Source organism: Lachnellula hyalina (genome assembly GCF_007821495.1).
Source record: "Lachnellula hyalina strain CBS 185.66 chromosome Unknown contig00032, whole genome shotgun sequence".
NCBI lineage: Eukaryota > Fungi > Ascomycota > Leotiomycetes > Helotiales > Lachnaceae > Lachnellula > Lachnellula hyalina.
The window spans coordinates 139,171-155,073 of NW_022157146.1; the positions used below are offsets into that span (position 1 = coordinate 139,171).

Here is a 15,903-nt window from a genome sequence, read left to right on the forward strand (position 1 = left end):
GGCCTCACTAGCAATATGGTGCATCTCTTTTGGCTAAGGGACTATGAGGCAAACTATAATTAGTCACGCAGAAGTATAAATTTATTGATTCAACGACCCTTGTTTGATACGTCGGAAGACTCGGTTCTGACGCTAAAGATCCATCACTGCTCTTATGTTTATTTCATTGGTGTTATTACTGGTATTTTGCTGAATGCTATTTAGAGACATCTTGTTAGACATTTTTCGCGTAGTAAGATCTGGTACTACCCAGCTCTCGTGTCCCTCTCAAGTGTCGGGCCTAATTTCATAACTTTTATACTCGTCGAATTGCTTGGTCCCTTGGCCTCCAAGTCAACCCGGATAGTGGAAGGTATAGTAACACCGTGTCTCAGAATCCACATATTCATTCTTATATCTCGAGTTTATCCACCAAGAGATTCCATTAATGTACTATAAGGCTTATGAATTATAAAAGACCTCTTAAGCTTTGTATAACATTCAGATTATGCTTAGTAATCAGAGAGAGGTCCAGTTGGACCGGGTTAGGCTTAGCGCACATCATGTCTTGCCTCTCGTAATAGTTTCTATAAGTAAAAAGCGTATGCAATCAAGACGCAAAAAATACTTGCAAGGTCTTAAGACTTAAGGCTGTGCATTGACGATTCATCAGTGGACCCTAAATGTGTGTGTAGATACCGACTATTCATCATATTGCCCTGTAACCAGATAAAGGATATTGAATTTCAGTTCTACTAGTAGATATATGATAATGACCGTAAATGTACACTTGACAGCAACTAACTCATTCACTAACTTAAGAACATAATAACCTCGGTAAGCAATAAATTTCGCATTACACTCGGTAAGTCAAATAGAGAGACCGCATAATTACAAGCGCTTGTTGCTTTTATGGCAAAAGTCTCCTGCCGGCAACTTCTTACTTCTTCTGGCCCTTTTTTTTTGAAATGCTTAAAATTAAAGCATCCAATATCTTATATTATATAATATCCTCATAACTTCAATAGTTCATGTCCCGTTTCAAATCCACGGGATAATTAGTGAATTTCGGATTGCTTTCAACTTCTCATTATACTACTTCATGCGATTTATCCACACCTAAAGCCTTCTCCCTCGTATCTTCTCTCTTTAACCGGGTCAAGTAATCACCATATAAATCATTTATTGTGCTTCCATCACTCTCGAATATATATACTTCTCAGGATTTGGAATTCAGTATGCGTGAGAGCATATCTGAAACATTGTACGGAGTAATTTATACCGGCTGGGGGAGGCGAAGTTGGAGGGGAGATTGTGAATAAGGAAGCCGACAACATCCAGATATGAGGAAGATGAAGGTGTCGAGGGAGGCTCCAGACCAATTGAAGTGTGCTTTGAGTTCTCTCTAGCTTATAAAAAGAAGAAAGATCATAAACCCCCATTGTTTGCATCTTTTATTAGCATGCAGATAACGGACGGATTTAAGCAGTAACTTCAACCAGAGCCTCATAGCACCTTACATTAGCCTCTCGTGAGTATCGACTGATGCGGTTAGATTCATTTTCTAGGGGGGAGGTGGGGTGGGTAAGCGAGGGCTTTTGATTGGAGGGTTGTAGGTTGTGTTAAGAATATCAGGACAACTCTTATGGGTTGGGTCGTAACTTTGAAGGCTTGAACCTATTTGAACGGAGTAAGGTGGTAAGGAGTCTCGTAGTGCAGCTTTGTGCGGGGGAAGGGCTGTTAAGACATTTATCTCCGATCGTGCATAAGAGATAATAATGTATGTCGTAAACCCGTCCGAGACGTATCCAGCATCTAGGTATATAAGTCTGCCCTTTCTTCTGTCCAGTGTTGAGCTTCACGATCACCATCTATCAACACGTTTCTGAACTCCCCACATCAAAGTTCAACCATCGAACATATTTCTTGATCAATCAAGTTCAAGTCCAAAAGACCAAAATGCCTCCCCCACCAGTTCCCGCCTCGCTCCAAAAGAGCATCGACGATACCAAAGTCGAGTACGTCCAACTCGGCACCTCGGGCCTACGCGTCTCCTCGCCTATTCTAGGCACGATGGGTATTGGCAGTAAGCAATGGTTAGAATGGGTCATTGAGGAAGAGGAAGGACTGCAGGTATTAAAGATGGCTTGGGATAGAGGTACTCCCCAACCAGCAAAACTCTTTATATTTTCGGAGGAACGAGGGGAACTAATGATAGAGGATAGGACTTACTACTTGGGACACGGCGAATGTATACTCATCCGGAGCCAATGAAGAAATCGTCGGCAAGGCGATCACAAAATTCAACATCCCACGGGAGAAGCTCACACTGTTGGCAAAAGTCAGGGGGACTGTGCCTGAGGAGCCGGGGGTGTTTAATTGGATGTTTGAGGACCAGATGGCGAAGTCTAAGGACTACGTGAACAAAGGCGGTTCGTTTCGTCTCAAGCAGTCCTATATCCAATATAAATCCCACCACCCAGAGCACCTCCACTAACATCAAATCCTACCCTAGGTCTTTCCCGCGGCGCAATCTTCAAAGCCGTAAACGCATCCCTCAAACGTCTAGGCACGGATTATATCGACCTGCTCCAAATCCACCGCTACGACCCCGATGTGCCGCCCGCCGAAACCATGAAAGCGTTACACGACCTAGTGGAGAGCGGCAAGGTGCGCTACATTGGCGCGAGTTCCATGTGGACGTACCAATTCGCCAGCATGCAATTCATAGCAGAGAAGAACGGGTGGACGAAGTTTATCAGCATGCAGAACCGGTACAATCTGTTGTATAGGGAGGAGGAGAGGGAGATGATGCGGTTTTGTAAGGAGACGGGCGTAGGGATTATTCCCTGGGGGCCGTTGGCGAACGGGTTGTTGGCGAAGCCGTTTGGGGAGCAGAGTGCGAGGAGTGCGCAGAGTACGGCGCTGAGTGGGATTACGGAGGTGGATAGGGCGATTAATGGGAGGGTGGGGGAGATGGCGGGGAAGAAGGGGTGGAAGATGAGTCAGGTTGCTATGGCGTGGGTTAAGGGGAGAGGGGCAATTCCTATCGTGGGGTTGAGTAGTTCGAGTGTGGAGAGGTTGGATGATATTTGTAAGTTGAGGGATTTGGAGTTGAGCGAGGAGGAGATGAATTATTTGGAGGAATTGTATATTCCTAAGCCTGTTGCTGGACACACTTAATGTTAGGGAATAGAAAGGCGTTACACACTTATGCAAGTATCTTGAGAAAAGATTCTGACGGGCCTGACACATTGGATTGTGAAGCTAGTAATGGTTTAGAAGTAGAAATGTCAGTTTTCATCATCAATTACAATTTCTTAGGGTTCTGGAAAAGAGGGTGCCGATAGCTAACATAGTGCTTGTCCAAGTGTTCGGATATTATTTCAAGTATTGGCCGACAAAGAAGGCTTGCTAGGTTTAACAGCATAGATGCTGTAGGAACCTTCCCGCCGAATGTAAGTCCCATTATTGAATATTGTGGGGAAGAGAGGTTAACTTACTAACCCAGTCATTGAAATCAATGTCCGCAACCCTCTCTGCTGTCTTCTCCTTTGCAATATCATTCGGCTCTTTGGTAGAGCAGCAACGTGTTTCTTCCTTCGATGCAGAAGTATCATAGCATGAGCCTTTTTCTTCATCCTGAAGTCTTTCTTTGTAGATATTCAGATCGCTGTGTTTGTCCACGATTACAATGTCTACACACAATCCTGTCAGTAGATAGACTAGACACCACCAAGAGATCTTTCATACCTTTAAACCCAGCCGCTCTCAACCAACCCTCATATTCATTCACCAAACTAGCTCCGCCAATGCAGCCAACATACAACCCTCCTCAAAGCTTTAGGAATCTCCTTCTTTGCCAGTATATCACTAAGAGCCAGTCGACCCCCTGGTCTCAACAGCCGATACACCTCGGAGAAACATAAAGGTTTTTCGTCCACAGGAAGAAGGTTAATAACGCAGTTGCTCATGATACAGTTTGCATTTTCGCATTCCAAAGGGATTTTTGTGATGGGTGAGAGAATGAATTTCACGTTGGTGATGGATGTTTTGGATGCATTGGTCTGGGCGCGATCGAGCATGTCGCGGCTCATGTCTACGCCAATTGAGAGACCCTTTGATCTGACCTTTCGGGCTGCTTGGAAGACATCGAAGCCTGCTCCCGAGCCGAGATCGATCACTGTCTCTCCCTGGGTGTGATTAGCACGTGACCAATTCCATTCAGCGATTTACCAAGTTTTGGAGGATAGAATGTTGGAGAAGTGGTGAGATGAGGCGAGAGATGAGGCGATGCTAACTGGTCTCAACTTAGCTACGGCGAGTGAATTTCCACAGCTGACACCGAGATTTGCTCCCTCGGGGATACTAGCGAGATCTTCGGGAGCGTAACCGAAAGACTCAGCTACTTTCTTGATATGGTCGGTGTTTTTGGCATCGTCTTCGCGCGCAAGAGCAGAGTAATGGTCTACTACCATCTGTGCAGTGACTGAGGATGTGGTGTTCATGTTGTGTAATTGTCAGATGACTTGTGCAGCATTGACTTTTGGGGGGGCTGGGGGGGGGTTTGAAAAGGAAGGAACAATTTCTTTCGAGGAAGGAACGAGCTTCTTTGATGTATGGAAATGCCGACTAGGCAGTGCATAGAGTCACCCGTCGAGACGGCAGTGGTCTTTGGAAGCAGTAGCACATAAGGCTCAACTGTGATACCGGTATGTCACTGCTCGCAGACGTCTTGGCGTTGCAGGATGGGAATCAGCAAAGAACAATCATTTGACCAAAAGGATTCTTTTGGGGATTTGATGAAGCTCGAGAGGTTGCACGTGAAAACATCAGGATTTGTATGTATTTTGATAGTTCGACAGTCGGAGTGAGAGAAAGGCGGCGAAATTCGAAGAAAGGCGAATGAGGTGAGATCACGTGGCCATAGAGCTAAACCCAAGCAGGACACGCTAAGTTGAGGGGCTTTTTCCACCCCGCTACTTATCTTCGGCACAAACTCTGCTTCCTTCCTTCGCCCACACCGCTACCCTTTGAAACAATCCTCCTCCTATCTTCTCCATAAAACCCTTCCTTCATTTGAATCTCTCTTACTTCAGAGTGATCCCTCTCTCTATACATTGCTCTTTTCCGAATCCCCTCATCCCGTCCGTCAATCAAACCAGAAGTTCCCGATCATCCGTCATCGGCGACTTTCTGCAAGCACGCAATCGTTGTTGACACGACTCGACAGCAATTTGCCGTTTTACTTTGAGACTTTGCAAACCAGCAATCATGGTTCAATCGTGAGTGTCAATCATCCCTAACTCTCGGCCAGCCAGCCAGCCTTCAGCTTCAGCTTCGGTATGCTAATCTTTATCTCACTGACAGATCTATCCTCGGTTTCCCTCGTATGGGAGCAAACCGTGAGCTGAAGAAAGCCACCGAAGCCTACTGGGGCGGCAAGCTCTCGCAAGCTGATCTCCTCACCGAGGCCAAGAGACTGCGTCTCGAGCACTGGAATATCCAGAAGAAGGCCGGTGTCGATGTCATCCCTAGCAATGATTTCGCTCTCTACGACCAAGTGCTCACCCACATCCAAGATTTCGGCGTAAGTTTTCTAGTGCTAGCCACCCCTCCACAGTAGCAATCATGCTAATCGATTTCCCACAGGCCGCACCACCTAGATATACCACCCAAAACCTCGACCCTATCGATGAATACTTTGCTATGGGTCGTGGCCACCAGAAGGGTGGTGTTGATGTCCCCAGCTTGGAGATGGTGAAGTGGTTCGACTCGAACTACCACTATGTCAAGCCTACCCTGCAAGACAACCAGACCTTCAAGCTCAGTGCCAACCCCAAGGCTGTTGTTGAGTTCATCGAGGCCAAGGAGGCTGGCATTATCACCAGACCTGTCCTTGTTGGCCCCGTCTCTTTCCTCGCCCTCGGCAAGCCCGATCGTGACCAGACTGTCTCACCAATCGATCTTCTCGATAAACTCCTGCCAGTATACGAAGAGCTTCTTACCAAGCTCAAGGCTGCCGGTGCTGAGACCGTCCAAATTGACGAGCCTACTCTCGTTTTCGACTTGCCTGCCAAGACCAAGGCTGCATTCAAGCCAACCTATGAAAAGCTCGCTGCTCTCGGCGACAAGATCCCAAAGATCGTCTTCGCCACATACTTCGGTGACATCGTCCACAACATCGATGCTCTCCCAACAGATGTTTACGCTGTTCACGTCGATTTGGTCCGAAACCCTGAGCAACTTGACACTGTTGTCGGTGCTTTAGGCTCAAAGACTATTCTTTCTGCTGGTGTCGTTGATGGACGTAACATCTGGAAGAACAACCTCAAGCGTTCCATTGAGACTATCGAGAAGGCCGTCCAGAAGCTCGGCAAGGACCGTGTCATTGTCGCTACTTCCAGCTCTCTTCTCCACACCCCACACACTCTTGCAAGCGAGAAGAAGCTTGACCCGGAAATTGCTGATTGGTTCTCCTTCGCTGTTGAGAAGGCATCAGAAGTTGCTGTCATTGCCAAGGCTGTGACTGAAGGCCCTGCTGCTGTCCGTGCTGAATTGGAGGCTAACGCCAAATCCATTCAAGCTCGTGCCACCTCTAAGCGTACCAATGACCCTAAGGTCAAGGAACGTCAATCCAAGATCACCCCAGACTTTTACAACCGAAAGTCCGAGTTTCCTACCAGAATTGCCCAGCAACAGAAGAGCTTGGGTCTTCCCCTCTTCCCAACCACCACCATTGGCTCTTTCCCCCAAACAAAGGAGATCCGTATCCAGCGCAACAAGTTCACCAAGGGTGAGATCACTGCTGCAGAGTACGAGAAGTTCATTGAAAAGGAGATCCAAGATGTCGTCAAGGTCCAAGAGGAGCTTGACCTTGATGTCTTTGTTCACGGTGAGCCTGAGCGTAACGACATGGTGCAATACTTCGGTGAGCGCCTTGACGGTTATGCCTTCACCACCCACGCCTGGGTCCAATCTTATGGTTCCCGCTGCGTTCGTCCTCCAATCATTGTTGGTGATATCTCTCGTCCTGCACCAATGACTGTCAAGGAGTCCAAGTACGCTGTCTCTATCTCCAAGAAGCCAATGAAGGGTATGTTGACTGGACCAATCACCTGTCTCCGATGGTCGTTCCCCCGTGACGATGTCCACCAATCTGTCCAGGCCGAGCAACTTGCTCTTGCCCTCCGTGATGAGGTTATTGACCTTGAGGCTGCTGGTGTCTTCGTCATCCAAGTCGATGAGCCAGCTCTTCGCGAGGGTCTTCCTCTCCGCTCTGGCAAGGAGCGTGAGGCTTACCTTGACTGGGCTGTCAAGTCTTTCCGTCTCTCTGTTGCCGGTGTCCAAGACTCTACCCAGATTCACTCCCACTTCTGTTACTCTGAGTTCCAAGACTTCTTCCACGCCATTGCTGCTCTTGACGCTGATGTTCTCTCCATTGAGAACAGCAAGTCGGATGCTAAGCTCCTCAAGGTCTTTGTTGATGAGGCTTACCCCCGCCACATCGGCCCTGGTGTCTACGACATCCACTCCCCTCGTGTTCCATCTGAGCAGGAGATCAAGGACAGAATCGAAGAGATGCTGGCATTCCTCAAGCCAGAGCAACTCTGGATTGATCCTGACTGTGGTCTTAAGACTCGCCAATGGTCTGAGACCAAGGCTGCTTTGACCAACATGGTCAACGCTGCCAAGTTCTACCGCCAAAAGTATGCCTCCAAATAGGGGTCTATCTAGGTACTTCCGTATTTTGACAAGGCGTTAAATTTTGGCTTGGGATAAATGATATATGATTTCATGCGGTGCGGTCTTTTGACCTGGAAACGATCTCAACATCGGCGTTTCTGGTCAAGGCATATAGAGACAAAAGCTTCTTTTCATTTAACTCGATTAGCGGTTATCTGTGGTTCAACATGCATTGGGGTGGGGTGGGGATGATCCATCAACCGGACATCTAGAGAATTGGCGTCGGATGAGCGAATGATATTTCACGGGACTAAGAGTGTGCCATGGCAACTCAAACTTGTATACCTCAAAAAGAGGAAGATAAAAAGTAGTAAAATATACCCAATTCAACCGGGAACAACCCGACTCTTCCGATGAGTGATCTACCTTCGGTTAGACGAGCGAACTGGGGGGGTACGGCTGAATTGGCGACAATTCGCCCGGCAGCGCGTTGGCTAACTGATATAGGCGAAAGCACAACATAAATTTTGGAACGCTATATCATTGTTTCGATTAGAGGGCGCTTTTCTATTTCTCCGAGGCTTTAAAGCTGCGTATCTTATTTTCATCAAGAAGTAGAGTTTTTCCGGTTCCGGCACAGTATCACTTACCTGCAAGCCTGCATTTCAGCTGCAGCATCGCACCTGCTATATTAGGCTTGGCAAAAGCAATGTACAAGGGCATCAATCTGGATGATCAGCACAACATATTTGCGGAACAACCGGATTAGCTATAAAGAGCCAATAACTCACCACTTATTACATGGCTTCTATAACCATGGCGAATATGAGATTTTGTTTGCTTGCAGTTGTAGTACTTCTGGGCTGCGTTGAGGCATTGGCCGTACCAGCTCATGTCGAGGTACACGAGAAGAGACAGAGCCTTTCCCCGAGATGGACGAAGAGAGACCGTGTCGAGTCGCACAAGGTGCTTCAGATGCGTGTTGGTCTTACACAGTCAAACCTCGGCAATGGATACGAACATCTAATGGATGTGTGAGTACTTATCACCTCATCAATATATGTTTCAAACTAAATATCCCCCCCCCCCCCCAGATCCAACCCCACATCCCCAAACTTTGGAAAACACTGGAGCCCCGAGCGTGTGATTGACGCCTTCCGTCCCTCCAAACAGACAGAAGACGAAGTCAAAGAATGGCTTGTCAAGTCCGGCATCCCAGCCAAAAGAATTACGCACTCAGACAATAAAGGATGGTTCGCCTTCTTTGCCACCACTGAAGAAGCTGAAAACTTGCTCCATACCACATATCATGAGTACGAAGACTCAGTCACTGGAGGTGTTATGCCTGCTTGCGAGGAATACCATATTCCCAAAGATATCCGCAAGCATATTGACTACGTAACTCCGGGCATCAAACTCCTTGCTCCCGTGGAATCACATGCTTCCAAGAAACGAGACGCAGCGCTAGCATCTGAAGGCCTGGCAAAAAGGAATCTTCACGGAGTATTGAAAGTAGAGAATCCACCTTACACAGATCCCAATGATCTCGACACCTGCGATGTAGCCATTACACCCGCCTGCGTCGCAGCACTCTACAATATCCCATTGTCCATTTCCTCGCACCCAAACAACTCGCTTGGGATCTTCGAGTCGGAGCTGCAGTTCTACACACAGCAAGATCTCGATCTGTTTTTTGATAATTACACACAGTATATACCACAGGGAACGCACCCCGTGCCCGCGAATATCGATGGTGGGCAGCAGAGTACCGAGGATCCGTTTGAGGCGGGCGGTGAGGCAAATCTAGATATACAGCTGGCGTACCCCATTGTGTATCCGCAGACGATTACGCTGTACCAGGTGGATGATTTTATTGTGCAGGCGAATCAGAATGATACCTATACATTTGGGTTTAATACTTTTCTTGATGCTCTGGATGGGGTAAGTGTTCTGCTTTTCTTCTAAACAGGCACCCAACCCCAAGATAAAAAGGGGACTTGATGTACTGACAATGCCTCAAGTCATACTGCTCTTTCTCAGCCTATAATGAGACTGGCAATGACCCAACACTCGACCAGGCATATCCGGATCCCGAAATTGGCGGCTGGGCAGGTAGTCTTATGTGCGGAACTTACAAACCCACGAACGTCATATCTCTCTCTTACGGAGGTCAGGAATCGGATTTGCCTATCACATATCAGAAGCGTCAGTGTCTTGAGTATATGAAGCTGGGCCTGCAAGGTGTCTCATTCTTGTTTGCAAGTGGGGATGCTGGTGTAGGCAGTAAGTTGTGCCCACTTTCTACTTCCCCATCTGTACTTTTCCTTGTTTGTGGGGCTTTCGAAATGTAAAAGAGTTCCGAGTTGACAAGAGTAGATTATCCAGACAATATCGACGGCCCCACCGGCTGCCTTGGCCCCAATCTAGACATATTCAACCCTACCTGGCCAGGCACTTGTCCTTACGTTACCTCTGTTGGCGCCACAAAAGTCTACCCCGGATCCAAAGTGACCGACCCCCACCCCGAATCTGCAGTCTATGATCCAGCCGGACATCCTTACTCTGTCAACTACTCATCCGGCGGCGGATTCTCGAACATATACCCCATTCCCGAATACCAAGCAAGCTTCGTAAAAGATTTCTTTGACAAGCATAATCCTCCATACACGTCTTATAGCGCGTTGAGCCCCGATTTGAATGTTACCGGAGCACTACCTGACATCGGCGCGTTGGCGGGGACGAGTGGTGGAATCTATAACCGCATTGGCCGTGGAATACCAGATGTTTCTGCAAACGGCGACAACATCGCCATGTACAACGGCGGAAACTTTACCCTCAGCGGCGGAACCTCAGCCTCGACACCCATCTTTTCCGCCGTAGTCACTCGCATCAACGAAGAGCGTCTTAATGTCGGCAAAGGCCCGATCGGCTTCCTGAATCCCAGTTTGTATGCTAATCCGGGCATGTTGAATGATATTATTAATGGGACGAACCCGGGATGTGGGACCGTGGGCTTTAGTGCTGTGGAGGGATGGGATCCAGTTACTGGCTTAGGAACGCCGAATTTCCCGAAGATGAAGGAGTATTACTTAAGCTTGCCATAAAGAGGCTGGGAAACGGCTGGAGGCTTAATGAGGGGATCGGACTATTAGTATAATTAACGAAGTGCTCTAAATAGACTCTTAATTAAAGCTAAAGGTAGCCAACTACTTATGTATAATTAGTGTGATTCGGAAGACGCGGGGACGCTACGGGGATCAAACCGGGGTCACCCCCACATCACCTCCCCGCATTATTCATTTATTACTTAACATCTAGAAACATTATTTATAGGTAGAATATGACTATAATTCTATCTATCATCTATCTTATAGTATATTTAAGCATCCAGGCTCTATGTGATATGAATTATGATCTATTATGTCATTACCTTTTTTGTTGCTCAAGAGAGTCTCTTGAGGCGCAAATCTACGTTGAATTCTCTGCTTTGGAACGGCCTCGAAGACGGAGAAATAGGGGGAATTTTGTTAGCGAGGAGATTGTCAATAATGTTTTTCAGCCCTTGTAACGATATTATCTTCATCGTAAATCATTTATGAACTGGCAATATTTCTTCTACTTTTAGCGACATGTGCTGAATATACCTCGATTTGTGACTAGGAAGGGTATTGTTGACGAAGCAGTTTAAGTGAGTTAAATAAGTGATTAATAAAGAGATAACGACACAGTTCCATTGCTTCCTCAGAACATGAAAAACTGGCTATTATACACATATATGTCTGTATTCATCGGGGGAGCTGGTGATAAGGGTGGAAATAGATGGCGCGCGTTCTGCTCTTGCTTTAAAATTTCACCAGGATCTGTCTTACATGAGCCTCCCTGGTTTAAGGATAAAGAATGATGCTAGATCGCAGCATCGCCGAATTAAGAGACCAATCCCAATTCTCAGGAATCAACTAATTGTCCCCAACGCTGTGTATTAGAGTTTAGCATAATGGGGCATATAGGGCAGGGCACTGGGACATGATGGCTCAAATCACAATTATGGTCCAAGCGCAGCGTAGGCATACCCGTCCCGCGTCTCGATGGTTGCCGAGTCGCTCCCGTTTCATAAGGTAGCTATGAAAAGCACGCACTACTCCCCGTATTACTCTAGTATGAAATAAATCATCGCCAAATGGTTGACGCTGCCTGCTTAGTACATGCAGTAGTGCTAGTCTAATACTCCGGGTGCCAAATTATAAGCTTCATTAAACCTTTAATAAAATTTGTCAGCTGAAACCTGATTTTGAATACATACTTGGTATTTGTGAGGCTGTAAACGAAGAAAGAGCGAAAGTTTGACAGGTAGTAGTCTCGCCGTCGTAGTCTCCTCGTTCGCCGACTGTAAGCCTTCAAATCAGCTAGGATAAAATGCAAAATCTTTGGCCAGCGAAGAAGGAAGGACCGACTATTAATACCAGATTTCTTGCAAGTATGAGATGAGGTTTAACCATCCTTCTTGCTTGCTTCAACAGTGCATGTTACTATTACTTTTGATGTCAACATATCAACTGGGACAAGGAGACTTTCTGCAGCCTCAGCATGGGTATTCAGTCTTCCACCACCGCCCAGCAAACCGGCTCCGGGTTCGATGGACCTCGGGATGTACAATCTGGCTACGCAGAAGATATTGAGATGAATGCTTTCCCCGTGTGCATCTGGTTAACCATATTGTCAAGACATTCGGATGGAAGGACATGAATGTCACTATTAAGGACCACATGACCAAAGCACCTCTATCCATTCTTACTGACGCAAATGGGCTTGTAAGAGCAGGCGAAATGATCGCCATCATGGGGCCTTCTGGCTCAGGAAAGACGACTCTTCTGAACACGCTAGCACACAGAGCAGCCGCCGCTGGAGCTTCCACCTATGGAGACACTCCCACCAACGGCCAAGTCGTCAATTGGCAGACGCTTCGACACCTTTCAGCCTATGTTGAACAGGAAGATGCCTTGATTGGCAGTTTGACAGTTTGTGAAACTATGAAATTCGCAGCCAGCCTCGCACTCCCTGGGTAAGATGCCTCTAGATAATATTGTGTCAGGCTAACCCCAATATAGCTCAATTTCAAAGTAGTAACGCCTAAGACGCGTCGAAGACCTGCTTGGAAGTTTTGGAATGAACGCTCAAGCAAACACCATTGTCGGTACACCGATCAAGAAGGGGCTCAGCGGCGGCCAAAAGAAACGACTAGGCGTTGCTAGTAGGCTCGTCACTGATCCCAAGATCCTCTTTCTCGACGAGCCCACAAGCGGCTTAGACTCGGCACTCAGTTTCGAAGTTATGAATTATATCAAGCAGATTGGAAGGAGAAACAATGTGAGCTGCCCACCACTCGCTAGAAGACCTCACCAGGAAAATCGTACTGATATGCCGCAAGTTGATTGTTATTGCATCCATCCACCAGCCGTCAACTTCAACATACAAACTTTTCGACAACACTGAATGTGTTCTAGAAATACGTTTTCCATTACATCAACTACCAAGCCTACGTTTTTCAGGGCATGATGGTCAATGAGTTTGAGAGGAGAGACTTTGATTGTGCTGGCAGTGCTGCGGCTGGGTATAGCTGCATGTATCAGAGTGACCTGGCATCCGTAGGCAAGATCCGGGGCACAACTATCCTGGCGCAGTTCGGGTATCGTACTGGCCTACAAGGAGAGTGGCTTGGGATTATGATTGGGATCATTGCTGGCTACAGAATCCTGGGATGGGTGGTTCTGGTGATTAAAAAGACCTGAGGATTCTATGATACCCGCCCTTTTTTGCTTCCCTTATAGATAGTCTTTCTTACATATTACTTTATGAGACGAAGCGGTTTTATGAAAGAGATAGACATGTGACCTATTCTCTGAGATGGAGACAAAGTGACTAAGAGATATAGCCATGGACCTAGCGGTATTATTCGACGAATGAAACATCATTAAAAAACTCCAACTTCCTACAATCGCTGTAGAACTGGTAGAAAGGTGCCCGCTAGAAAGTTTCTACAACCAAGCATTTTAAAGAGAAAGAATTGGGACAAACTAGGAGCGGAGACCTGATTCTATCCAACGTAGTATCACTTGATTATTTAAGCTACCTTTCTATCACTCAAAGCCCCACAGTCTCCTCGTGTCCAATAACCTTCTCCGTCTTCAAATCTTCCACTGTCTGCACACCAGCCAGACCCAAGCTCTCCTCAATCCTCTGCATCCTGGCCTTATCAGCCACCGCAATGCTATTGTTATCACCGCCAAAGTAGATATCTAGCTCCTCGAGCGTCTTGTTCTTGGTTTCAGGGACCAGCAACCACACAAATATGGCGCCTCCGGCACAGAAAGCAGCAAAGAAGATATATGTCCCGTACTTCATGCTGTCAAGCATATCACGGGTTGTGAGACCGATAACGAAGTTGAACATCCAGTTGGTGGATGCTACGATGGCTACACCACGGGAGCGCATGCTGTTGGGGAAGATCTCCTGCGTGAGAACCCATGTAACGGGGCCCCAGGAGTAGGCGAAGTTGACGGCAAAGAGCCAGATGAATGCGATGGATGCCCAGCCTGCAGACGTGTGCGTTGGCCACGAGTCTTCGAAGGTGCCGTCAAGGGCTGCGACAATTACGTGGCAGACGCACATTCCAATAGCACCGGTGATCAAGAATGACTTTCGGCCAAACTTGTCGAGGAAGAGAACTGCGGGAAGCGTGAAGATGATTTGCAGGATTCCAGTCACGCCTGTAGCTAGGAGCTCAGTGGTGACGGATGTGAAACCGAAGGTGGCGAAGATTTGAGGAGCGTAGTATAGCACTGCGTTGATTCCAGTAAACTGCTGGAAGATCATCAGCCAGCAACCAATGCCGAGACGCTTGAGCATGTTTCCGGCGAAGAGTGCTCTCCACGCTCCAAATTTGTTTGTAGCATTGTATTCCGCCTCGGTCTCTTCGTCAAACAGGACGGCGGCTTTGATCTCAAGGTATTCCGCTCGCAGAAGCGCATTGTCAGGTTCGAGACGGCGAAGTTTGGACAGAGAGGCGATACATTCTTCGTCACGGTGCTTCATCATGAGCCATCGTGGGGAGAATGGAAGGAAGAACATCCCGAAGAACAGTATCCAGGCTGGGATGAGTTGGAGTGCAAGTGGGACTCTCCAAGAGATGGCTTTCTCGCCCGTGCAGGTATGCCCATGGGCGAGAGAAGGAGAGAACTTGCCATCTGAACCGTATCCATTATTTGGTACTCCATCAGGGACGCAATGGGTTCCTCCGACAAAATGCATCCCGTAATCTAGCCAGAACGCTATACAGGTACCAACGGTGATGGAAAGTTGTTGCAGCGAGACAAGGGAACCACGAAGTTCAGGTGGAGCAATCTCGGCTTGGTAAAGGGGGATAACCATGCTGAACCTGCAAGTTTTCAGAGTCAGCATTTGTCGGCCAAAATAGAGCATGGGATCCCAGGGGCATTCATGTCCCAGAAATAACAAGTAGAAGGAGGTTTTACTTACATTCCAATGCCAATACCGCCAATTACTCGTCCCGCGAAAAGCATTCCGGGGTTCTGAGCACCAGTTTGCAACCCAGTCCCTAGTGTGAAGACGACCACAGCAACCAGCATGCTATACTTTCTGGAGATTCTGTCCGCGAGGTAACCGTTCAATAGTGCACCCGCCCAAGCACCAAGTTCCAATGAAGCCACAAGCCACCCCTGAATACTAGAGCCTGTGAGGGTGGGAAAGTGTGCTTCGAAGTTTTCCATGACAAGGATTGAACCCATCACTCCCTGGTCATAACCATACATCATACAGCCCAGGGAGGCGAAGAGACAGGTCATGAAGACATAAGGATTGGCGAACATGCCCCTAATACCATTCTGCTTTACAGCATTGGCGCGACCAACAACGGACTGACTGACAGCCGCGTTGGGTGTTTTCTTGATGAAACCCATAATGGAGGAGGGGGGGGGGGGTTAAGACTGTAACAGTACAAGAGGCTTCCAAGTTGAGAGGGATGGGGGAGAAAGCCCATAAACGGGGGGAATATCGTCGTATTAATACTCTTTCATTTCAGGTACTGATCATCCCAGAATCAGAATCAACGCGCGACACCCCGTGCTCAGATCACATTATGGCCACGAGGAACCCCATGGAGACCCCCAACCTGTGGACACCGCTTGGCATTCTCCGACAGAACTCATGAATTCGGGCCTTCTG

The 15,903-nt window shown here is 47.6% G+C and overlaps 6 protein-coding genes across 6 annotated transcripts; 4 read left to right on the forward strand and 2 right to left on the reverse strand.

The window, feature by feature from the left end:
- Window positions 1–1,938: 1,938 nt before the first annotated feature.
- On the forward strand, window positions 1,939–3,162 carry dtxS3_0 (Aldo-keto reductase; the record flags this gene model as incomplete). The annotated part of the gene is made up of 3 exons (XM_031149449.1): window positions 1,939–2,137; window positions 2,205–2,411; window positions 2,495–3,162. The coding sequence occupies 3 exons, from the start codon at window positions 1,939–1,941 to the stop codon at window positions 3,160–3,162; spliced, it is 1,074 nt and encodes a 357-aa protein (XP_031007173.1).
- A 617-nt stretch (window positions 3,163–3,779) lies between these two features.
- Window positions 3,780–4,487, reverse strand: arsM (Arsenite methyltransferase; the record flags this gene model as incomplete). The annotated part of the gene is made up of 2 exons (XM_031149450.1): window positions 3,780–4,172; window positions 4,281–4,487. 2 exons carry the CDS (start codon window positions 4,485–4,487, stop codon window positions 3,780–3,782), a joined length of 600 nt encoding a protein of 199 aa, XP_031007172.1.
- Window positions 4,488–5,253: 766 nt separating this feature from the next.
- On the forward strand, window positions 5,254–7,704 carry met26 (putative 5-methyltetrahydropteroyltriglutamate--homocysteine methyltransferase; the record flags this gene model as incomplete). Its single annotated transcript, XM_031149451.1, has 3 exons — window positions 5,254–5,264; window positions 5,350–5,569; window positions 5,632–7,704. The coding sequence occupies 3 exons, from the start codon at window positions 5,254–5,256 to the stop codon at window positions 7,702–7,704; spliced, it is 2,304 nt and encodes a 767-aa protein (XP_031007171.1).
- Window positions 7,705–8,481: 777 nt separating this feature from the next.
- Window positions 8,482–10,769, forward strand: aorO_3 (Aorsin; the record flags this gene model as incomplete). Its single annotated transcript, XM_031149452.1, has 4 exons — window positions 8,482–8,699; window positions 8,760–9,606; window positions 9,687–9,948; window positions 10,042–10,769. The coding sequence occupies 4 exons, from the start codon at window positions 8,482–8,484 to the stop codon at window positions 10,767–10,769; spliced, it is 2,055 nt and encodes a 684-aa protein (XP_031007170.1).
- Window positions 10,770–12,184: 1,415 nt separating this feature from the next.
- On the forward strand, window positions 12,185–13,451 carry abcG1 (ABC transporter G family member; the record flags this gene model as incomplete). Its single annotated transcript, XM_031149453.1, has 4 exons — window positions 12,185–12,293; window positions 12,343–12,724; window positions 12,798–13,029; window positions 13,167–13,451. Coding segments are annotated over 4 exons (1,008 nt in total), but the record flags the coding sequence as incomplete, so codon positions are not given.
- A 352-nt stretch (window positions 13,452–13,803) lies between these two features.
- Window positions 13,804–15,638, reverse strand: mfs1_1 (MFS glucose transporter; the record flags this gene model as incomplete). Its single annotated transcript, XM_031149454.1, has 2 exons — window positions 13,804–15,097; window positions 15,199–15,638. The coding sequence occupies 2 exons, from the start codon at window positions 15,636–15,638 to the stop codon at window positions 13,804–13,806; spliced, it is 1,734 nt and encodes a 577-aa protein (XP_031007168.1).
- Between the last annotated feature and the right edge of the window lie 265 nt (window positions 15,639–15,903).